At 29.2% G+C, this 24,949-nt stretch overlaps 1 protein-coding gene across 1 annotated transcript in view; it reads left to right on the top strand.

The window, feature by feature from the left end:
* The window catches only part of LOC129613936 (beta-1-syntrophin), a 169,786-nt gene that overhangs the window by 120,673 nt on the left and 24,164 nt on the right, over positions 1-24,949 (top strand). Inside the window, exons 6-8 of the mRNA XM_055528281.1 lie at positions 3,330-3,412; positions 5,825-5,933; positions 8,418-8,768. Of these exons, the coding sequence (XP_055384256.1) occupies positions 3,330-3,412; positions 5,825-5,933; positions 8,418-8,768 (543 nt within the window). The remainder of the gene's footprint in view (positions 1-3,329; positions 3,413-5,824; positions 5,934-8,417; positions 8,769-24,949) is intronic.

The following is a 24,949-nucleotide window of genomic DNA, read 5'->3' as shown; positions in this document are numbered from 1 at the left end:
TCTGATTTACTTCTTAATAATCTATAGTATAAAAGAAATGAAAAAGAAAAAAACATAGAGGAAAATCCTCTTGAATGCCTCATACATGCATACATATTAAGTATATAAAAAGAATTGTTTGCATCCAACTTATGGCAATATTTTTTTATTTGTGTGGTTCTTATCATCCCAATGTACTTTATATCTTAAATATGGAAATCGGAATTTTTCTAACCTTTTAAGTGGAATTTGAATTGATTTCATTTTTCCGTTCTTTTTGTACCTTATACACTTTCTGTTTTTTATTAATACGACTGCAAATATTATTATTTATGCATATGCACGTACGTATATCCTTGCATTTATATTCATGCAGGTTTTTATTTTTTACCAGTTTTACTCTTATATGGAAACCAACTTATATACCATATCCTTAAAAGTAAAATATAAGCCGTAATGTTAAAAAATATGAAATTATAAGTGTACAAAATGACATTTGCTATATATGTCTGTATAATTCGGATATAAATTACTTACTTTACATTATAAAGTGCTTAAAGATTGCACATATTTTTTTGAAGTGTATTTTAGAAAATTACTTTTCGATTTTCCTATAGATTACTTGCATGTAAGTTATAATCGAAGTTTATTCTTTATTTTTGCAATTACATGCATATTAGATTATGGCATAAAATACGGTAATAAATTTCAATAGAGGTACTTTAATTGTTGATACATGGTAAATATGTCCAGTGCAGCTGGAAACTCATAAATGAATAAGCCATTAATTTGTTTTTTTTTTTTCTGCGTGGCTTTGACATATACATATTTGCTTTTATAATACGCTCAGAAAAATGAAAAATATATGATTGGGTAAGATTTTTGTGGAAATTTAAAAACGTGATATCTCCGAAAATACAACTTTACAGTATGATGACTTGAAAACTCAAAAAAAGGACGAAGAGTCTAAAAGAATCTGATATGTTATAAACCATTAGCTGGTATAAACCATACTACTAGTTTTTAAGCCTACTCCTCTTAGCCTAGCGCAAACATATTTCAAAATTCATTCTTTCACATTAATTTCCACATTAAATATGAATATTTGAATTCTTTTAAAATTCTCTTTATAAAAAAAGAATTTGTTTTTGTTAATATTACAGAATAACAGACAAAAACCAATAAAAAAGGGACAAACCCAAGAACAGAAACGGAAATTTTTTTTATGATTTTTTTTTTTAATAAAAATTTCACTTCACTTTTACCTTTTATACTAAAAAAAAAATTTTATTTTACAAATAAATGGGGACCCCCGTTACAATAAGAAATAACGTAACAAAATTAAAAATTCTTTAAGAAATGTGAAGAAAATTTCCGATCACGTGCATAATTTTCACATAATCAATACGACATTTCGATTTTAATCGGAGAATTCATGACACGAAGAGTACACGGTCATATAAACATTAACAAAAAAAAGAGAAAATTACTTTAATATTAAAATGCTTCTCGCTCTTTATTTTTATTCTTACTATTATAGTTTTAAATCGCATTTTTAAAAAGTACAACACGCCCCTCTATGCTCTATTGAAATTAAATTGGTGTGGTGTAGAAAAAGTTTTTTCATTGAAAAGAAAAATTTTAAAAATTCAAAAAAAATAAAGTTTTTATTTTGCACGTGCTTTTAATTTTAATATCATGATTTTTTATTACATGGTTATTATAATATTATTCTGTGACACATATTTAATGTGTCATGGGGATCATTATGAATGTTGGTTTTAATAATAATATATTTACTGTAATATAATAAGTTTAAAATTGGAATATCATTGCATTGGTAATGAATCATCAGTTTCTTAATCTAAGAGATAAATTTTGCAAATTATAGAATATTAATTTTTATTAGTTCTTCTATTTGAATCCTTTTCTTAAATGATAGCAAAGTGAAAATTTTATTGAATCTAAGATGAAGTGTTGCGGATTTAAAAGGAACTTAAACAAATAATATTAAGGCATTGTTGTGTAGCATTTAATTAAGAAAAATCATTAAAATCTTAATCGATTTAATCTTGCCATTGAATTACAAAATTTATATTTTATTATGAAATAAACGTATTCAACAACTATATCCTTATAATTTGAAATAATTTAGCTGCTTTTTAGCACTTTTCCACAAAAGTTTTGAAAGAAGTGCTTAATAGTTTCACTCATTACCGTTATCAAAAACCCGTATTTTAAAATTACAAATTTTTAATATCGCTTTTCTCTTTTCTCTACAGACCTATATCGTTGTAGGAGTCTAAAATGAACTTTAAGTATTGTTCATTTCTTTAGAAGAAAATTTTTTTCCATCTCCACTCCTTCTCAAGTTTACAAGCTTTTTGAAATTTGTAAAATTTGAATTTTTGGCATCTTATATTTCCCAAACTGTCAAGCTCTTCCAAATTTCTGTAAATGTAGAAAGCTAACGGTAAATGTCATACCATTAAAAGATATAATTATTTTTCTTAACTCGGGCAATTAACCTTTAAATTTGAGCATTATGTTAACTCCTCTTTATTTTTGTTTTTATTTTATTTCAAAGATTGCATGCTATGATCATTCTAAATGTATGCAATCTTTGAAATATATTCGTATATGAATGAAATTAATTTTAATAATGTAGTACATAACTAGATTATTTCTAAAAACAGTTGTTTGTTCACTTGTTGAAGGGAAAAGTGCTACATTACAAACGATTGATTTGACACAACTTTGTTCTCTTTCAATTTTAGTTAACAGTAATTTTTAATTGGACCAGGATTTTATTTATTATTATTAATAAAAATAATATTTCACTATAATTTAAATCCAGTTATACACTACAATTCATTAAAATTTATCCAGTTATGTATACTTCAACTGGCATCAACTATATAAAAATTCTTTTCACTTGAAACCTTATTACTTGGAGTACTTGCAATACTCCTGAATACCTGAAAAGAGAAAGAAATTTATTGTAACCAATTGTTATGCTATATGATGCATTCCAATAAATTCTGACATCATTTTTCATTTAAATAATAAATCAAAAAAAAAAAAATATTTTTTTTCCTGTAAATTTTTTTTTTTTTTTTTTTTTAATTTTTATGGCACATTCTGAATTCTGATACTTTTTCCTCTTGCGAATCGTAAATCATATTTTTGATAACAAAAATAATGTATAAAATATTTTTAAATCTCTCTCTTTCTCTCTTAAATATTTTTATATAAAAATATTGAATTTTATTAATTATTAAATTATTTTCTTATGTTTCCTCTCCATATTATATAAAAATCCTTTAATTTTTTTCTGTTTTTTATTTTAGAGTGGCAGATCAAGTTCAGAAAGTTCAGAAGAAAATGATAAATGGCAACCAGTTTTTGTAGCTGTAACAGAAAGAGAATTTAGGTTGGTACTTTAAACAAAAAAAAAAATATTGGAATGTCACACTAATCATTATAGGATAAATGAAATAAATCCGAAATATTATTGTATTCTCTTTATATATTTTAAATATGAATTTAAATTGAATATTGTACAATTGTAATAATGTTATCCTTAAATTGTATCAGGTGACAAAAAAAAAAATTTGAATTATATTTTATTTTTTTCTTGTAGTTTCAATATTAAAGAAAAATTAAGCATTATTAAAATATTTGATAGTGAATTATTACATTAAGTTTGAAATAAATTGATTTTAGTTAAGCTTAAATTGAGGAAAAATATTTTTTTCAATGTAGCAGGAAATTATGTTTTATGAATGTCAAGTAAAGTAGTTAATTTAAAAGTTTCAATATTATATTTAATATGAACGTGTTTTGAATTTATGGCAATTGTTCACGTTCGATAATATTTTAAATCATAAATAAGAATGATTATGATAAGTATTTGAAATATAAAAAAAAACAATTATTTAAATTGTAAATGGTAGGATCTTATAAGAAATTTAATATTAAATTTCCGCTGAGGAAAAATTCTTGATTGATTTTATATTTTCACCCTGGAAATATAGTTAATATTATAGATTTTCACTGTAAAAGATGGGTGATAAATACATAGTTAAAATTGAAATACAAACGAATAAAATTGTAACTTGTATTATTTAAGAAAGTAAAAAATTATATGAAAAGGTTTTCAAAAAACTAAATAGAAATAATTTTACATGAATGCATAGCAGTTCAGTAAGGTGGAAATTAATTCAATAATTCAATGCTTTATAAAAAGTTTAAGTACGGTATAAATACAATTGTACTACCGTACCGGTACCATTATATTGTAAAAAAAAACTGCTAAAGCTTTTAATATGTACATTTTGGAATACAATTTTTATAATATTAATACATACTTTGACATTTGTTTGAAAAATTCAATTTAAAGTTCTGTGCAAATGTTAATTTTCAACAAAAGTTACTACATCATTAAAAACATAGCATTTTAATACTGCATTTTAGGAGAAAAACTTAATAACTAGCACTTTACTGCTAAAAATATATACTAGTTTATTTAATTACTTATTTCTGGCAACATTTATATAGCGTGTATAAGAAAAGTGTGCTCGATTTTTTCGCTATCCGATTTACTTTTATTTTACGTATCTATTACGTATAGAACACATTTACGAAAAGTGTACAATGTCAACAGTTTTTAATAAATTTTGTGATACTTTGTAAAATCTACGTTGTAAGCGCATTATTGAAGTCACCGTACGTAAATTTTAAAAGCATTTAACACACATGTTTAAAATGTTTTGAAAAAAAAAATTTCTTTGTATCAACTAGAATTTCTTCAAATTCTAAATACACAAAATCAGCCCTTAATTATAGCTTACTAGTTATACCTAAGTATCGTACATGTACTTCTTGTGAAGTTAATTAAGTACCAAGAATTAAAAAAGAAAACAATAATAAATTACATTAATAAATGCCATTATACTGACTCAACATATCGTTCATTAGCTCTCTTTTAAAGTGTAGGACATTGAAGAGTTTCCGGTCATTATCAAGACTGTTATAGAAGTTGATTGCTAAATGCATTGAAGTACAACTTCGATGGTGCGCTATGTTTTTACGATTAGTGTGTAACAAGTTCTTGTTACTAGTATTTATGGAATGTATTTCGTCTCTTCGGACCAACATAGTCGAAATATGAATCCCTTGGTTACAAAGTCCGTGAATATGAAATAATAATTTGATTTTTACCAAATTACGGATCAAAAGAATTTCACTTTTTTTTTGTGAATAATTTCCATTCTTTTGAGGCAATTGTAGTTTAAAAGGCTTTTTATAGTACTATTTTGCATTTTAATAGTCTAAGTGAAAATATAAATACCAACTTGCATATATTTTTAGGTTTAGTACGCCTTAAAAACAACTTGACTTAAAACCATTGATTAAAATATTCAATATTAATATTTTCGAAATAAATATTTTTTTTTTTTAAATTATAAAATCAATTAATTATTTTGTCCAGTCAACATTTTATAGCATTAAGTAAAATAATATTAATGAAAACTACCCATCTTAAGGTACCCATCTTAATAATTAATTAAAAAGTATTAAAACAAAGAAAAACAAAAACAACATTTCACTTTTTAATTTATTTACCTGAGTGAGTTTTTTTTTTCGATTTTCTTAAACTTTTTTATTGGTAACACTATTAATGTGTCCTTTAAACAATTCTTTATTTTTTTCACTGTTTTTTAAGAGAGAATATAAGGGATATGTTACGAAATCCCATTTTTTTTTTTTGTATTTCTTTTTTAATATTTTATTGATACGAAAACAAAAAAAAATAAATAAAAAACAAATTTTTTTTTTTCAGAATATATGAAAGTGCACCATGGTCAGTCGAGGCATGGAGTCGACCACTTGAGAGTTGTCCTTTAGCATCGACACGTTTAGCTGGTGCTGGAAATAATTCATCTCTTAATGTAAGTAAATATAATTCGGAAAAAAGGAGAATTTTTTAAATTTTTTTTTTTTATTTCCTTTTTCATTCTCCTCCACATCGTGACATTGAAGAGTAGAGGAAAGAATATGTTTTTTTTTTTTTGTTTTTTTTTTTTTGTTATTGGCTTGTAAATCTTTCTTTTTCCCGCATTGAAAATTTATTAATGTGTCCTTTAAGTACATTTGCGAAAAAATAAAAAATAAAAAGATTTATTAATTTCGTTTTGTGTGACTAGTCTTTTTATTTATGCGATTTTAATTTAAGAGAGAGCTAAAACACAACATATAAATTTTTATATTTTCGAAAGAAAACCATAGCTTTTGAATCAAAATTTTGCTTTTTATACTGCCTGCTCATAAATTTATAAGCAGTATTATTTCCGTAGAAATTCAGTAAAAATTTAGAAAAACAAAATGTGATAATTTGTCAAATTTATAGCTTATAATTCGATATTAGTAGTATATTATTTTCTAGTTAAATTTTATCCTGTCAAACAAATGCAATGAAATAGGAGTACTTTCCTTCTGTAAGCATGCAATGTTATATGATTTAAGCATGTAACATTCATTTTGCTAAAGTGAAACGTGCTGTTATACATAGCATTAATTTGATCAATTTTATTTTTTCCTTTCATCCATTTTTTACTTTATTTGTTTTATTTTCTTGTTCTCTTTTAATATAAGTGTCCGTTTCCGTACCCTTTAATCACATTTCTGGTTGGTTTATTTTCTGGTTTACATTTTCACATCCTTGCTTTTTTATTAATTATTATTTTATATATTTTTTTTTTATTTTTACATTTTTTTTAAATTATTTCCCGTATTGATAAGAAATATTGCGGAGTAAAGGGAAGTTTCAGGTTCATTATTTTTATATTTGTTTTTTTTTTTTTGCCTTTTTAATTTGAGCTGATTAAGAATTTTCAGTTAACGTCCTTTTTATTTATCATCTGTTTTTTTTTCCCTATACTTGTATTTTTTTTTATTGATTTGAGAACTACAAGAATTTGATTTAATAAAATTCTATTTTGAAAATTGTTTTGTGTATAGCAGAATCGGAAGTTTCCCATAGCCATTCTCAAAAAAAATTGTGTTCGTATATTGCATGCAACATGCAATATTGCGACTTTATTTTTTTATTACACATTTGGAGGATTCTTTTATTTTTCAATTTTCAACATTTAATCATCATTTTCACTATTTTTATTTTTAATTTAAAAATGGATTAATCTTTTGCTATATTTGTAAGGTTTACTAATGTCAGATTTGAAAAACGTGAAACATAATTTTGTTATAAAAATATAATGTTAATTAAAAAATGTCTTTTTGTACAGCGTTGCTGTAAATTAACACTAATGTTTGTTGTTTGTAGAATTCCCATTTTTTAATGTCATGAAAATTTATATTCGGAGATATTTTATATCTCCATGTTTAATTTCGACTAATATAAATCTACTATAGATTGTTCGCTTGCCTAGTCCTATACTTTAGGTTCGATTGAACTGATTTTTCAAGAAAATTTATATTTGACTATATTTTTGGGATCTTTAACGCTATCCTCAGGACCTTCTAATTGTAACTATAATAAAGTTGGGTCAAACCAATGGTTTGTATTGTAGCATTTTTCACTTGAATGAAAATACTGCTTTCAAAAATATTCTATTTCAAAAATTAAAATTTTACAAATTTCAAGAGGCGATAACTTGAGTGGGGGTGGAGATGGAAAAAATTTTCTTCTAACGAAATGAACTATTTCGTTAGAAGAAAAACGACATCAAAAATTTGGAAAAAAAGGACTTTAGATAATGGTAAATTTGAACGGCCATTTTGTTTCTCTAAAGTTTAACTATAGTATACCGCGCTAGGGGAAGCAAGCCGCTGCCTTAAAAAGGATTGATTTTACATTTTTGAAGATAAAATAAAAAATTCTAGAATTTTTAGAATTTCTAGAATTTCAGAAAGTGAGTCTTTACCGAAAATAAAATTGAAATTTTTATATTTTCTTAGTACTTACTTGAAATCGTAAGTTGCCTCAAATAATGAACCAACAGAAAAAATGTTATCGACTTTCTTATTTAAATAATAAAAACTATTTTTTTCGATAAAAAATTATAACGTTCGACCCACAATATGTAAGTTTCCATTGCACAATCTCTATATACGTTACCATAAAAAATAATCAAGAACAAATCATTTGTAACTAACCATTTATTTTAAATAACCATTTATTTGTAGTATATAACTGTTATACCTTTTTATGTCAGCGTGCAACAATATAAAATTTTCCTTTTTCATTTTTTTTTATTACTTAACTTGTATTTTTCCCATATTTTCTAATATATTTCTTCTAAATTTATTTTATATTTTAATTTTTAAATATTGAACGACATATTATTATGTATAACCATATTTAAAATTATATTGTTTTATTATAATATTTGTATAATGAAATTTTCATATTTCAGGGCCAACAGACTACAGTATTTTGTGTACGTTGTGGTACAACTCGTGGTGTCCTTATATATTGGTTACGCTCTGAAACACATCGTGATATGGCTGCATGGGCACGTTCATTAGTTCAAGGTAGTCATAATGCAGTTAATTATCAAAGGGAATTTTTATTTCGTTGCTTATATCAAGGACGTCCGTGTCAATTAGTTGTACATTTAAATCGTGGTTTTTCATTATTAGAAAGTGGTAGTGGTTATAATAATCCACCAAAAACTATATTACAATTTTCATTTGATAAATTAAAAGGTTCAGCAGATGATGGTAATCGTATGTTATTTTTGGATTTTGGTGATGATGGAGAAGTTGTAAGTATTATTAAATTTAATTTAAAAATTGATTTTTTCATTAATGATAAATTTTATATCCCGACCTCACGCAATCAAATTTTTCTTAACACGTATTTTAACGGATTTTGAGCGAAAATTTTGCACGACCCCCTACCTTGGCAAAAAATTAAAAATTTTTTAAAATTTTGCACGACCCCCTGCCTTGGCAAAAAATTGAAAATTTTTTAAAATTTTGCACGACCCCCTACCTTGGCAAAAAATTGAAAATTTTTTAAAATTTTGCACGACCCCCTGCCTTGGCAAAAAATTGAAAATTTTTTAAAATTTTGCACGACCCCCTACCTTGGCAAAAAATTTAAAATTTTTTAAAATTTTGCACGAGCCCCTACCTTGGCAAAAAATTGCAATTTTTTTAAAATTTTGCACGACCCCCTGCCTTGGCAAAAAATTGAAAATTTTTTAAAATTTTGCACGACACCCTACCTTGGCAAAAAATTGAAAATTTTTTAAAATTTTGCACGACCTTGGCAAAAAATTGAAAAATTTTTTAAAATTTTGCACGAGCCCCTACCTTGGCAAAAAATTGAAAATTTTTTAAAATTTTGCACGACCCCCTTACCTTGGCAAAAAATTGCAATTTTTTTAAAATTTTGCACGACCCCCTGCCTTGGCAAAAAATTGCAAATTTTTTAAAATTTTGCACGACCCCCTACCTTGGCAAAAAATTGCAATTTTTTTAAAATTTTGCACGACCCCCTGCCTTGGCAAAAAATTGAAAATTTTTTAAAATTTTGCACGAGCCCCTACCTTGGCAAAAAATTGAAAATTTTTTAAAATTTTGCACGACCCCCTTACCTTGGCAAAAAATTGCAATTTTTTTAAAATTTTGCACGCCCCCTGCCTTGGCAAAAAATTGAAAATTTTTTAAAATTTTGCACGAGCCCCTACCTTGGCAAAAAATTGCAATTTTTTTAAAATTTTGCACGACCCCCTGCCTTGGCAAAAAATTGCAAATTTTTTAAAATTTTGCACGACCCCCTGCCTTGGCAAAAAATTCCAAATTTTTTAAAATTTTGCACGACCACCTACCTTGGCAAAAAATTGAAAATTTTTTAAAATTTTGCACGACCCCCTGTCTTGGCAAAACATTGCAAATTTTTTAAAATTTTGCACGACCACCTATCTTGGCAAAAAATTGAAATTTTTTTAAAATTTTGCACGACCCCCTACCTTGGCAATAAATTGAAAATTTTTTAAAATTTTGCACGAGCCCCTACCTTGGCAAAAAATTGAAAATTTTTTAAAATTTTGCACGACCCACTGCCTTGGTACAAATATTGCAAATTTTTTAAAATTTTGCACGACCCCCTGCCTTGGCAAAAAATTGCAAATTTTTTAAAATTTTGCACGACCCCCTACCTTGGCAAAAAATTGAAAATTTTTTAAAATTTTGCACGACCCCCTACCTTGGCAAAAAATTGAAATTTTTTTAAAATTTTGCACGACCCCCTACCTTAGCAAAAAATTGAAAATTTTTTAAAATTTTGCACGAGCCCCTACCTTGGCAAAAAGTTGCAATTTTTTTAAAATTTTGCACGAGCCCCTACCTTGGCAAAAAATTGAAAATTTTTTAAAATTTTGCACGACCCACTGCCTTGGTACAAATATTGCAAATTTTTTAAAATTTTGCACGACCCCCTGCCTTGGCAAAAAATTCCAAATTTTTTAAAATTTTGCACGACCACCTACCTTGGCAAAAAATTGAAAATTTTTTAAAATTTTGCACGACCCCTTACCTTAGCAAAAAATTGAAAATTTTTTAAAATTTTGCACGACCCCCTACCTTGGCAAAAAATTGAAATTTTTTTAAAATTTTGCACGACCCCCTACCTTGGCAAAAAATTGAAAATTTTTTAAAATTTTGCACGACCCCCTACCTTGGCAAAAAGTTGCAATTTTTTTAAAATTTTGCACGACCCCCTGCCTTGGCAAAAAATTGAAAATTTTTTAAAATTTTGCACGAGCCCCTACCTTGGCAAAAAATTGAAATTTTTTTAAAATTTTGCACGACCCCCTAACTTGGCAAAAAATTGAAAATTTTTTAAAATTTTGCACGAGCCCCTGCCTTGGCAAAACATTGCAAATTTTTTAAAATTTTGCACGACCTTGGCAAAAAATTGAAAATTTTTTAAAATTTTGCACGACCCCCTACCTTGGCAAAAAATTGCAATTTTTTTAAAATTTTGCACGACCCCCTGCCTTGGCAAAAAATTGAAAATTTTTTAAAATTTTGCACGACCCCCTACCTTGGCAAAAAATTGAAAATTTTTTAAAATTTTGCACGACCCCCTACCTTGGCAAAAAATTGAAAATTTTTTAAAATTTTGCACGACCCCCTACCTTCGCAAAAAATTGAAAATTTTTTAAAATTTTGCACGAGCCCCTACCTTGGCAAAAAATTGAAAATTTTTTAAAATTTTGCACGACCCCTTACCTTAGCAAAAAATTGAAAATTTTTTAAAATTTTGCACGACCCCCTACCTTGGCAAAAAATTGAAATTTTTTTAAAATTTTGCACGACCCCCTACCTTGGCAAAAAATTGAAAATTTTTTAAAATTTTGCACGAGCCCCTGCCTTGGCAAAACATTGCAAATTTTTTAAAATTTTGCACGACCTTGGCAAAAAATTGAAAATTTTTTAAAATTTTGCACAAGCCCCTACCTTGGCAAAAAATTGAAAATTTTTTAAAATTTTGCACGACCCCTTACCTTAGCAAAAAATTGAAAATTTTTTAAAATTTTGCACGACCCCCTACCTTGGCAAAAAATTGAAATTTTTTTAAAATTTTGCACGACCCCCTACCTTGGCAAAAAATTGAAAATTTTTTAAAATTTTGCACGACCCCCTACCTTGGCAAAAAGTTGCAATTTTTTTAAAATTTTGCACGACCCCCTGCCTTGGCAAAAAATTGAAAATTTTTTAAAATTTTGCACGAGCCCCTACCTTGGCAAAAAATTGAAATTTTTTTAAAATTTTGCACGACCTTGGCAAAAAATTGAAAATTTTTTAAAATTTTGCACGACCCCCTACCTTGGCAAAAAATTGAAAATTTTTTAAAATTTTGCACGACCCCCTACCTTGGCAAAAAATTGAAAATTTTTTAAAATTTTGCACGACCCCCTACCTTGGCAAAAAATTGAAAATTTTTTAAAATTTTGCACGACCCCCTACCTTAGCAAAAAATTGAAAATTTTTTAAAATTTTGCACGAGCCCCTACCTTGGCAAAAAATTGAAAATTTTTTAAAATTTTGCACGACCCCCTACCTTGGCAAAAAATTGAAAATTTTTTAAAATTTTGCACGAGCCCCTGCCTTGGCAAAACATTGCAAATTTTTTAAAATTTTGCACGACCTTGGCAAAAAATTGAAATTTTTTTAAAATTTTGCACGACCCCCTACCTTGGCAAAAAATTGAAATTTTTTTAAAATTTTGCACGACCCCTTACCTTGGCAAAAAATTGAAATTTTTTTAAAATTTTGCACGACCCCCCTTACCTTAGCAAAAAATTGAAAATTTTTTAAAATTTTGCACGACCCCCTACCTTGGCAAAAAATTGAAAATTTTTTAAAATTTTGCACGACCCCCTACCTTGGCAAAAAATTGAAATTTTTTTAAAATTTTGCACGACCCCCTACCTTGGCAAAAAATTGAAAATTTTTTAAAATTTTGCACGAGCCCCTACCTTGGCAAAAAATTGAAAATTTTTTAAAATTTTGCACGACCCCCTACCTTGGCAAAAAATTGAAAATTTTTTAAAATTTTGCACGAGCCCCTGCCTTGGCAAAACATTGCAAATTTTTTAAAATTTTGCACGACCTTGGCAAAAAATTGAAAATTTTTTAAAATTTTGCACAAGCCCCTACCTTGGCAAAAAATTGAAAATTTTTTAAAATTTTGCATGACCCCTTACCTTAGCAAAAAATTGAAAATTTTTTAAAATTTTGCACGACCCCCTACCTTGGCAAAAAATTGAAAATTTTTTAAAATTTTGCACGACCCCCCTACCTTGGCAAAAAATTGAAAATTTTTTAAAATTTTGCACGAGCCCCTGTCTTGGCAAAACATTGCAAATTTTTTAAAATTTTGCACGACCACCTATCTTGGCAAAAAATTGAAATTTTTTTAAAATTTTGCACGACCCCCTACCTTGGCAAAAAATTGAAAATTTTTTAAAATTTTGCACGACCACCTACCTTGGCAAAAAATTGAAAATTTTTTAAAATTTTGCACGAGCCCCTGCCTTGGCAAAACATTGCAAATTTTTTAAAATTTTGCACGACCTTGGCAAAAAATTGAAAATTTTTTAAAATTTTGCACAAGCCCCTACCTTGGCAAAAAATTGAAAATTTTTTAAAATTTTGCACGACCCCTTACCTTAGCAAAAAATTGAAAATTTTTTAAAATTTTGCACGACCCCCTACCTTGGCAAAAAATTGAAAATTTTTTAAAATTTTGCACAAGCCCCTACCTTCGCAAAAAATTGAAAATTTTTTAAAATTTTGCACGACCCCCTACCTTGGCAAAAAATTGAAAATTTTTTAAAATTTTGCACGAGCCCCTACCTTGGCAAAAAATTGAAAATTTTTTAAAATTTTGCACGACCCCTTACCTTGGCAAAAAATTGAAATTTTTTTAAAATTTTGCACGACCCCCTACCTTGGCAAAAAATTGAAAATTTTTTAAAATTTTGCACGAGCCCCTACCTTGGCAAAAAATTGAAAATTTTTTAAAATTTTGCACGACCCCCTACCTTGGCAAAAAATTGAAAATTTTTTAAAATTTTGCACGAGCCCCTGCCTTGGCAAAACATTGCAAATTTTTTAAAATTTTGCACGACCTTGGCAAAAAATTGAAAATTTTTTAAAATTTTGCACAAGCCCCTACCTTGGCAAAAAATTGAAAATTTTTTAAAATTTTGCATGACCCCTTACCTTAGCAAAAAATTGAAAATTTTTTAAAATTTTGCACGACCCCCTACCTTGGCAAAAAATTGAAAATTTTTTAAAATTTTGCACGACCCCCTACCTTGGCAAAAAATTGAAAATTTTTTAAAATTTTGCACGAGCCCCTGTCTTGGCAAAACATTGCAAATTTTTTAAAATTTTGCACGACCACCTATCTTGGCAAAAAATTGAAATTTTTTTAAAATTTTGCACGACCCCCTACCTTGGCAAAAAATTGAAAATTTTTTAAAATTTTGCACGACCACCTACCTTGGCAAAAAATTTAAAATTTTTTAAAATTTTGCACGAGCCCCTACCTTGGCAAAAAATTGCAATTTTTTTAAAATTTTGCACGACCCCCTGCCTTGGCAAAAAATTGAAAATTTTTTAAAATTTTGCACGACACCCTACCTTGGCAAAAAATTGAAAATTTTTTAAAATTTTGCATGACCCCTTACCTTAGCAAAAAATTGAAAATTTTTTAAAATTTTGCACGACCCCCTACCTTGGCAAAAAATTGAAAATTTTTTAAAATTTTGCACGACCCCCTACCTTGGCAAAAAATTGAAAATTTTTTAAAATTTTGCACGAGCCCCTGTCTTGGCAAAACATTGCAAATTTTTTAAAATTTTGCACGACCCCCTACCTTGGCAAAAAATTGCAATTTTTTTAAAATTTTGCACGACCCCCTGCCTTGGCAAAAAATTGAAAATTTTTTAAAATTTTGCACGAGCCCCTACCTTGGCAAAAAATTGAAAATTTTTTAAAATTTTGCACGACCCCCTTACCTTGGCAAAAAATTGCAATTTTTTTAAAATTTTGCACGCCCCCTGCCTTGGCAAAAAATTGAAAATTTTTTAAAATTTTGCACGAGCCCCTACCTTGGCAAAAAATTGCAATTTTTTTAAAATTTTGCACGACCCCCTGCCTTGGCAAAAAATTGCAAATTTTTTAAAATTTTGCACGACCCCCTGCCTTGGCAAAAAATTCCAAATTTTTTAAAATTTTGCACGACCACCTACCTTGGCAAAAAATTGAAAATTTTTTAAAATTTTGCACGACCCCCTGTCTTGGCAAAACATTGCAAATTTTTTAAAATTTTGCACGACCACCTATCTTGGCAAAAAATTGAAATTTTTTTAAAATTTTGCACGACCCCCTACCTTGGCAATAAATTGAAAATTTTTTAAAATTTTGCACGAGCCCCTACCTTGGCAAAAAATTGAAAATTTTTTAAAATTTTGCACGACCCACTGCCTTGGTACAAATATTGCAAATTTTTTAAAATTTTGCACGACCCCCTGCCTTGGCAAAAAATTGCAAATTTTTTAAAATTTTGCACGACCCCCTACCTTGGCAAAAAATTGAAAATTTTTTAAAATTTTGCACGACCCCCTACCTTAGCAAAAAATTGAAAATTTTTTAAAATTTTGCACGAGCCCCTGCCTTGGCAAAACATTGCAAATTTTTTAAAATTTTGCACGAGCCCCTACCTTGGCAAAAAATTGAAAATTTTTTAAAATTTTGCACGACCCCCTGCCTTGGCAAAAAATTGAAAATTTTTTAAAATTTTGCACGAGCCCCTACCTTGGCAAAAAATTGAAAATTTTTTAAAATTTTGCACGACCCACTGCCTTGGTACAAATATTGCAAATTTTTTAAAATTTTGCACGAGCCCCTACCTTGGCAAAAAATTGAAAATTTTTTAAAATTTTGCACGACCCACTGCCTTGGTACAAATATTGCAAATTTTTTAAAATTTTGCACGACCCCCTGCCTTGGCAAAAAATTGCAAATTTTTTAAAATTTTGCACGACCCCCTACCTTGGCAAAAAATTGAAATTTTTTTAAAATTTTGCACGACCCCCTACCTTAGCAAAAAATTGAAAATTTTTTAAAATTTTGCACGAGCCCCTACCTTGGCAAAAAATTGAAAATTTTTTAAAATTTTGCACGACCCCCTAACTTGGCAAAAAATTGAAAATTTTTTAAAATTTTGCACGAGCCCCTGCCTTGGCAAAACATTGCAAATTTTTTAAAATTTTGCACGACCTTGGCAAAAAATTGAAAATTTTTTAAAATTTTGCACGACCCCCTACCTTGGCAAAAAATTGCAATTTTTTTAAAATTTTGCACGACCCCCTGCCTTGGCAAAAAATTGAAAATTTTTTAAAATTTTGCACGACCCCCTACCTTGGCAAAAAATTGAAATTTTTTTAAAATTTTGCACGACCCCCTACCTTGGCAAAAAATTGAAAATTTTTTAAAATTTTGCACGAGCCCCTGCCTTGGCAAAACATTGCAAATTTTTTAAAATTTTGCACGACCTTGGCAAAAAATTGAAAATTTTTTAAAATTTTGCACAAGCCCCTACCTTGGCAAAAAATTGAAAATTTTTTAAAATTTTGCACGACCCCTTACCTTAGCAAAAAATTGAAAATTTTTTAAAATTTTGCACGACCCCCTACCTTGGCAAAAAATTGAAATTTTTTTAAAATTTTGCACGACCCCCTACCTTGGCAAAAAATTGAAAATTTTTTAAAATTTTGCACGACCCCCTACCTTGGCAAAAAGTTGCAATTTTTTTAAAATTTTGCACGACCCCCTGCCTTGGCAAAAAATTGAAAATTTTTTAAAATTTTGCACGAGCCCCTGCCTTGGCAAAACATTGAAATTTTTTTAAAATTTTGCACGACCTTGGCAAAAAATTGAAAATTTTTTAAAATTTTGCACGACCCCCTACCTTGGCAAAAAATTGAAAATTTTTTAAAATTTTGCACGACCCCCTACCTTGGCAAAAAATTGAAAATTTTTTAAAATTTTGCACGACCCCCTACCTTGGCAAAAAATTGAAAATTTTTTAAAATTTTGCACGACCCCCTACCTTAGCAAAAAATTGAAAATTTTTTAAAATTTTGCACGAGCCCCTACCTTGGCAAAAAATTGAAAATTTTTTAAAATTTTGCACGACCCCCTACCTTGGCAAAAAATTGAAAATTTTTTAAAATTTTGCACGAGCCCCTGCCTTGGCAAAACATTGCAAATTTTTTAAAATTTTGCACGACCTTGGCAAAAAATTGAAATTTTTTTAAAATTTTGCACGACCCCCTACCTTGGCAAAAAATTGAAATTTTTTTAAAATTTTGCACGACCCCTTACCTTGGCAAAAAATTGAAATTTTTTTAAAATTTTGCACGACCCCCCTTACCTTAGCAAAAAATTGAAAATTTTTTAAAATTTTGCACGACCCCCTACCTTGGCAAAAAATTGAAAATTTTTTAAAATTTTGCACGACCCCCTACCTTGGCAAAAAATTGAAATTTTTTTAAAATTTTGCACGAGCCCCTACCTTGGCAAAAAATTGAAAATTTTTTAAAATTTTGCACGACCCCCTACCTTGGCAAAAAATTGAAATTTTTTTAAAATTTTGCACGACCCCCTACCTTGGCAAAAAATTGAAAATTTTTTAAAATTTTGCACGAGCCCCTACCTTGGCAAAAAATTGAAAATTTTTTAAAATTTTGCACGACCCCCTACCTTGGCAAAAAATTGAAAATTTTTTAAAATTTTGCACGAGCCCCTGCCTTGGCAAAACATTGCAAATTTTTTAAAATTTTGCACGACCTTGGCAAAAAATTGAAAATTTTTTAAAATTTTGCACAAGCCCCTACCTTGGCAAAAAATTGAAAATTTTTTAAAATTTTGCATGACCCCTTACCTTAGCAAAAAATTGAAAATTTTTTAAAATTTTGCACGACCCCCTACCTTGGCAAAAAATTGAAAATTTTTTAAAATTTTGCACGACCCCCTACCTTGGCAAAAAATTGAAAATTTTTTAAAATTTTGCACGAGCCCCTGTCTTGGCAAAACATTGCAAATTTTTTAAAATTTTGCACGACCACCTATCTTGGCAAAAAATTGAAATTTTTTTAAAATTTTGCACGACCCCCTACCTTGGCAAAAAATTGAAAATTTTTTAAAATTTTGCACGACCACCTACCTTGGCAAAAAATTGAAAATTTTTTAAAATTTTGCACGACCCCCTACCTTAGCAAAAAATTGAAAATTTTTTAAAATTTTGCACGAGCCCCTACCTTGGCAAAAAATTGCAATTTTTTTAAAATTTTGCACGACCCCCTGCCTTGGCAAAAAATTGCAAATTTTTTAAAATTTTGCACGACCCCCTGCCTTGGCAAAAAATTCCAAATTTTTTAAAATTTTGCACGACCCCCTACCTTGGCAAAAAATTGAAAATTTTTTAAAATTTTGCACGACCCCCTACCTTAGCAAAAAATTGAAATTTTTTTAAAATTTTGTACGACCTTGGCAAAAAATTGCAATTTTTTTAAAATTTTGCACGACCTTGGCAAAAAATTGCAAATTTTTTAAAATTTTGCACGACCCCCTACCTTGGCAAAAAATTGAAAATTTTTTAAAATTTTGCACGACCCCCTACCTTAGCAAAAAATTGAAAATTTTTTAAAATTTTGCACGAGCCCCTACCTTGGCAAAAGGTTGCAATTTTTTTAAAATTTTGCACGACCCCCTGCCTTGGCAAAAAATTGAAAATTTTTTAAAATTTTGCACGACCCATTACCTTGGCAAAAAATTGAAAATTTTTTAAAATTTTGCACGACCCCCTACCTTAACAAAAAATTGAAATTTTTTTAAAATTTTGCACGACCTTGGCAAAAAATTGAAAAATTTTTTAAAATTTTGCACGAGCCCCTACCTTGGCAAAAAATTGCAATTTTTTTAAAATTTTGCACGCCCCCTGCCTTGGCAAAAAATTTAAAATTTTTTAAAATTTTGCACGACCCCCTACCTTGGCAAAAAATTGAAATTTTTTTAAAATTTTGCACGACCCCCTACCTTGGCAATAAATTGAAAATTTTTTAAAATTTTGCACGAGCCCCTACCTTGGCAAAAAATTGAAAATTTTTTAAAATTTTGCACGACCCCCTGCCTTGGTAAAAAATTGCAAATTTTTTAAAATTTTGCACGACCCCCTGCCTTGGCAAAAAATTGCAAATTTTTTAAAATTTTGCACGACCCCCTACCTTGGCAAAAAATTGAAAATTTTTTAAAATTTTGCACGACCCCCTACCTTAGCAAAAAATTGAAAATTTTTTAAAATTTTGCACGAGCCCCTACCTTGGCAAAAAATTGAAAATTTTTTAAAATTTTGCACGACCCCCCTACCTTGGCAAAAAATTGAAAATTTTTTAAAATTTTGCACGAGCCCCTGTCTTGGCAAAACATTGCAAATTTTTTAAAATTTTGCACGACCACCTATCTTGGCAAAAAATTGAAATTTTTTTAAAATTTTGCACGACCCCCTACCTTGGCAATAAATTGAAAATTTTTTAAAATTTTGCACGAGCCCCTACCTTGGCAAAAAATTGAAAATTTTTTAAAATTTTGCACGACCCACTGCCTTGGTAAAAAATTGCAAATTTTTTAAAATTTTGCACGACCCCCTGCCTTGGCAAAAAATTGCAAATTTTTTAAAATTTTGCACGACCCCCTACCTTGGCAAAAAATTGAAAATTTTTTAAAATTTTGCACGACCCCCTACCTTAGCAAAAAATTGAAATTTTTTTAAAATTTTGCACGACCCCCTACCTTGGCAATAAATTGCAAATTTTTTAAAATTTTGCACGACCCCCTACCTTGGCAAAAAATTGAAAATTTTTTAAAATTTTGCACGACCCCCTACCTTGGCAAAAAATTGAAATTTTTTTAAAATTTTGCACGACCCCCCTACCTTAGCAAAAAATTGAAAATTTTTTAAAATTTTGCACGAGCCCCTACCTTGGCAAAAAATTGAAAATTTTTTAAAATTTTGCACGACCCCCTAACTTGGCAAAAAATTGAAAATTTTTTAAAATTTTGCACGAGCCCCTGCCTTGGCAAAAACATTGCAAATTTTTTAAAATTTTGCACGACCTTGGCAAAAAATTGAAAATTTTTTAAAATTTTGCACGACCCCCTACCTTGGCAAAAAATTGCAATTTTTTTAAAATTTTGCACGACCCCCTGCCTTGGCAAAAAATTGAAAATTTTTTAAAATTTTGCACGACCCCCCTACCTTGGCAAAAAATTGAAAATTTTTTAAAATTTTGCACGACCCCCTACCTTGGCAAAAAATTGAAAATTTTTTAAAATTTTGCACGACCCCCTACCTTGGCAAAAAATTGAAAATTTTTTAAAATTTTGCACGAGCCCCTACCTTGGCAAAAAATTGAAAATTTTTAAAATTTTGCACGACCCCTTACCTTAGCAAAAAATTGAAAATTTTTTAAAATTTTGCACGACCCCCTACCTTGGCAAAAAATTGAAATTTTTTTAAAATTTTGCACGACCCCCTACCTTGGCAAAAAATTGAAAATTTTTTAAAATTTTGCACGAGCCCCTACCTTGGCAAAAAATTGAAATTTTTTTAAAATTTTGCACGACCTTGGCAAAAAATTGAAAATTTTTTAAAATTTTGCACGACCCCCTACCTTGGCAAAAAATTGAAAATTTTTTAAAATTTTGCACGACCCCCTACCTTGGCAAAAAGTTGCAATTTTTTTAAAATTTTGCACGACCCCCCTGCCTTGGCAAAAAATTGAAAATTTTTTAAAATTTTGCACGAGCCCCTACCTTGGCAAAAAATTGAAATTTTTTTAAAATTTTGCACGACCTTGGCAAAAAATTGAAAATTTTTTAAAATTTTGCACGACCCCCTACCTTGGCAAAAAATTGAAAATTTTTTAAAATTTTGCACGAGCCCCTGCCTTGGCAAAACATTGCAAATTTTTTAAAATTTTGCACGACCCCCTACCTTGGCAAAAAATTGAAAATTTTTTAAAATTTTGCACGACCCCCTACCTTGGCAAAAAATTGAAATTTTTTTAAAATTTTGCACGACCCCCCTACCTTGGCAAAAAATTGAAAATTTTTTAAAATTTTGCACGAGCCCCTGCCTTGGCAAAACATTGAAAATTTTTTAAAATTTTGCACGACCCCCTACCTTGGCAAAAAATTGAAATTTTTTTAAAATTTTGCACGACCCCCTACCTTGGCAAAAAATTGAAAATTTTTTAAAATTTTGCACGAGCCCCTGCCTTGGCAAAACATTGCAAATTTTTTAAAATTTTGCACGACCTTGGCAAAAAATTGAAAATTTTTTAAAATTTTGCACAAGCCCCTACCTTGGCAAAAAATTGAAATTTTTTTAAAATTTTGCACGACCCCTTACCTTGGCAAAAAATTGAAATTTTTTTAAAATTTTGCACGACCCCCCTTACCTTAGCAAAAAATTGAAAATTTTTTAAAATTTTGCACGACCCCCTACCTTGGCAAAAAATTGAAATTTTTTTAAAATTTTGCACGACCCCCTACCTTGGCAAAAAATTGAAAATTTTTTAAAATTTTGCACGAGCCCCTGCCTTGGCAAAAAATTGAAAATTTTTTAAAATTTTGCACGACCCCCTACCTTGGCAAAAAATTGAAAATTTTTTAAAATTTTGCACGAGCCCCTGCCTTGGCAAAACATTGCAAATTTTTTAAAATTTTGCACGACCTTGGCAAAAAATTGAAAATTTTTTAAAATTTTGCACAAGCCCCTACCTTGGCAAAAAATTGAAAATTTTTTAAAATTTTGCACGACCCCTTACCTTAGCAAAAAATTGAAAATTTTTTAAAATTTTGCACGACCCCCTACCTTGGCAAAAAATTGAAATTTTTTTAAAATTTTGCACGACCCCCTACCTTGGCAAAAAATTGAAAATTTTTTTAAAATTTTGCACGACCTTGGCAAAAAATTGCAAATTTTTTAAAATTTTGCACGACCCCCTACCTTGGCAAAAATTGCAATTTTTTTAAAATTTTGCACGATCCCCTACCTTGGCAAAAAATTGAAAATTTTTTAAAATTTTGCACGACCCCCTACCTTGGCAAAAAATTGAAAATTTTTTAAAATTTTGCACGACCCCCTACCTTGGCAAAAAATTGAAAATTTTTTAAAATTTTGCACAAGCCCCTACCTTGGCAAAAAATTGAAATTTTTTTAAAATTTTGCATGACCCGCTACCTTGGCAAAAAATTGAAATTTTTTTAAAATTTTGCACGACCCCCTACCTTGGCAAAAAATTGAAAATTTTTTAAAATTTTGCACGAGCCTCTACCTTGGCAAAAAATTGAAAATTTTTTAAAATTTTGCACGACCCCCTACCTTGGCAAAAAATTGAAAATTTTTTAAAATTTTGCACGAGCCTCTACCTTGGCAAAAAATTGCAATTTTTTTAAAATTTTGCACGACCCCCTGCCTTGGCAAAAAATTGAAAATTTTTTAAAATTTTGCACGACCCCCTACCTTGGCAAAAAATTGAAAATTTTTTAAAATTTTCCACGACCCCCTACCTTCGCAAAAAATTGAAAATTTTTTAAAATTTTGCACGACCCCCTACCTTGGCAAAAAATTGAAAATTTTTTAAAATTTTGCACCAGCCCCTACCTTGGCAAAAAATTGAAAATTTTTTAAAATTTTGCACGACCCCTTACCTTAGCAAAAAATTGAAAATTTTTTAAAATTTTGCACGACCCCCTACCTTGGCAAAAAATTGAAATTTTTTTAAAATTTTGCACGATCCCCTACCTTGGCAAAAAATTGAAAATTTTTTAAAATTTTGCACGAGCCCCTGCCTTGGCAAAACATTGCAAATTTTTTAAAATTTTGCACGACCTTGGCAAAAAATTGAAAATTTTTTAAAATTTTGCACAAGCCCCTACCTTGGCAAAAAATTGAAAATTTTTTAAAATTTTGCACGACCCCTTACCTTAGCAAAAAATTGAAAATTTTTTAAAATTTTGCACGACCCCCTACCTTGGCAAAAAATTGAAATTTTTTTAAAATTTTGCACGACCCCCTACCTTGGCAAAAAATTGAAAATTTTTTAAAATTTTGCACGAGCCCCTGCCTTGGCAAAACATTGCAAATTTTTTAAAATTTTGCACGACCTTGGCAAAAAATTGAAAATTTTTTAAAATTTTGCACAAGCCCCTACCTTGGCAAAAAATTGAAAATTTTTTAAAATTTTGCACGACCCCTTACCTTAGCAAAAAATTGAAAATTTTTTAAAATTTTGCACGACCCCCTACCTTGGCAAAAAATTGAAATTTTTTTAAAATTTTGCACGACCCCCTACCTTGGCAAAAAATTGAAAATTTTTTAAAATTTTGCACGACCCCCTACCTTGGCAAAAAGTTGCAATTTTTTTAAAATTTTGCACGACCCCCTGCCTTGGCAAAAAATTGAAAATTTTTTAAAATTTTGCACGAGCCCCTACCTTGGCAAAAAATTGAAATTTTTTTAAAATTTTGCACGACCTTGGCAAAAAATTGAAAATTTTTTAAAATTTTGCACGACCCCCTACCTTGGCAAAAAATTGAAAATTTTTTAAAATTTTGCACGAGCTCCTACCTTGGCAAAAAATTGAAAATTTTTTAAAATTTTGCACGACCCCCTACCTTGGCAAAAAATTGAAAATTTTTTAAAATTTTGCACGAGCCCCTGCCTTGGCAAAACATTGCAAATTTTTTAAAATTTTGCACGACCTTGGCAAAAAATTGAAATTTTTTTAAAATTTTGCACGACCCCCTACCTTGGCAAAAAATTGAAATTTTTTTAAAATTTTGCACGACCCCTTACCTTGGCAAAAAATTGAAATTTTTTTAAAATTTTGCACGACCCCCCTTACCTTAGCAAAAAATTGAAAATTTTTTAAAATTTTGCACGACCCCCCTACCTTGGCAAAAAATTGAAAATTTTTTAAAATTTTGCACGACCCCCTACCTTGGCAAAAAATTGAAATTTTTTTAAAATTTTGCACGACCCCCTACCTTGGCAAAAAATTGAAAATTTTTTAAAATTTTGCACGAGCTCCTGCCTTGGCAAAAAATTGAAAATTTTTTAAAATTTTGCACGACCCCCTACCTTGGCAAAAAATTGAAAATTTTTTAAAATTTTGCACGAGCCCCTGCCTTGGCAAAACATTGCAAATTTTTTAAAATTTTGCACGACCTTGGCAAAAAATTGAAAATTTTTTAAAATTTTGCACAAGCCCCTACCTTGGCAAAAAATTGAAAATTTTTTAAAATTTTGCACGACCCCTTACCTTAGCAAAAAATTGAAAATTTTTTAAAATTTTGCACGACCCCCTACCTTGGCAAAAAATTGAAATTTTTTTAAAATTTTGCACGACCCCCTACCTTGGCAAAAAATTGAAAATTTTTTTAAAATTTTGCACGACCTTGGCAAAAAATTGCAAATTTTTTAAAATTTTGCACGACCCCCTACCTTGGCAAAAATTGCAATTTTTTTAAAATTTTGCACGATCCCCTACCTTGGCAAAAAATTGAAAATTTTTTAAAATTTTGCACGACCCCCTACCTTGGCAAAAAATTGAAAATTTTTTAAAATTTTGCACGACCCCCTACCTTGGCAAAAAATTGAAAATTTTTTAAAATTTTGCACGACCCCTTACCTTAGCAAAAAATTTAAAATTTTTTAAAATTTTGCACGACCCCCTACCTTGGCAAAAAATTGAAATTTTTTTAAAATTTTGCACGACCCCCTACCTTGGCAAAAAATTGAAAATTTTTTAAAATTTTGCACGAGCCCCTGCCTTGGCAAAACATTGCAAATTTTTTAAAATTTTGCACGACCTTGGCAAAAAATTGAAAATTTTTTAAAATTTTGCACAAGCCCCTACCTTGGCAAAAAATTGAAAATTTTTTAAAATTTTGCACGACCCCTTACCTTAGCAAAAAATTGAAAATTTTTTAAAATTTTGCACGACCCCCTACCTTGGCAAAAAATTGAAATTTTTTTAAAATTTTGCACGACCCCCTACCTTGGCAAAAAATTGAAAATTTTTTAAAATTTTGCACGACCCCCTACCTTGGCAAAAAGTTGCAATTTTTTTAAAATTTTGCACGACCCCCTGCCTTGGCAAAAAATTGAAAATTTTTTAAAATTTTGCACGAGCCCCTACCTTGGCAAAAAATTGAAATTTTTTTAAAATTTTGCACGACCTTGGCAAAAAATTGAAAATTTTTTAAAATTTTGCACGACCCCCTACCTTGGCAAAAAATTGAAAATTTTTTAAAATTTTGCACGACCCCCTACCTTGGCAAAAAATTGAAA

The sequence above is a fragment of the Condylostylus longicornis genome, unplaced genomic scaffold, assembly GCF_029603195.1.
Source record: "Condylostylus longicornis isolate FDR11 unplaced genomic scaffold, ASM2960319v2 ptg000098l, whole genome shotgun sequence".
Classification (NCBI taxonomy): domain Eukaryota; kingdom Metazoa; phylum Arthropoda; class Insecta; order Diptera; family Dolichopodidae; genus Condylostylus; species Condylostylus longicornis.
This window is presented reverse-complemented; position numbering and strand designations above follow the sequence as displayed.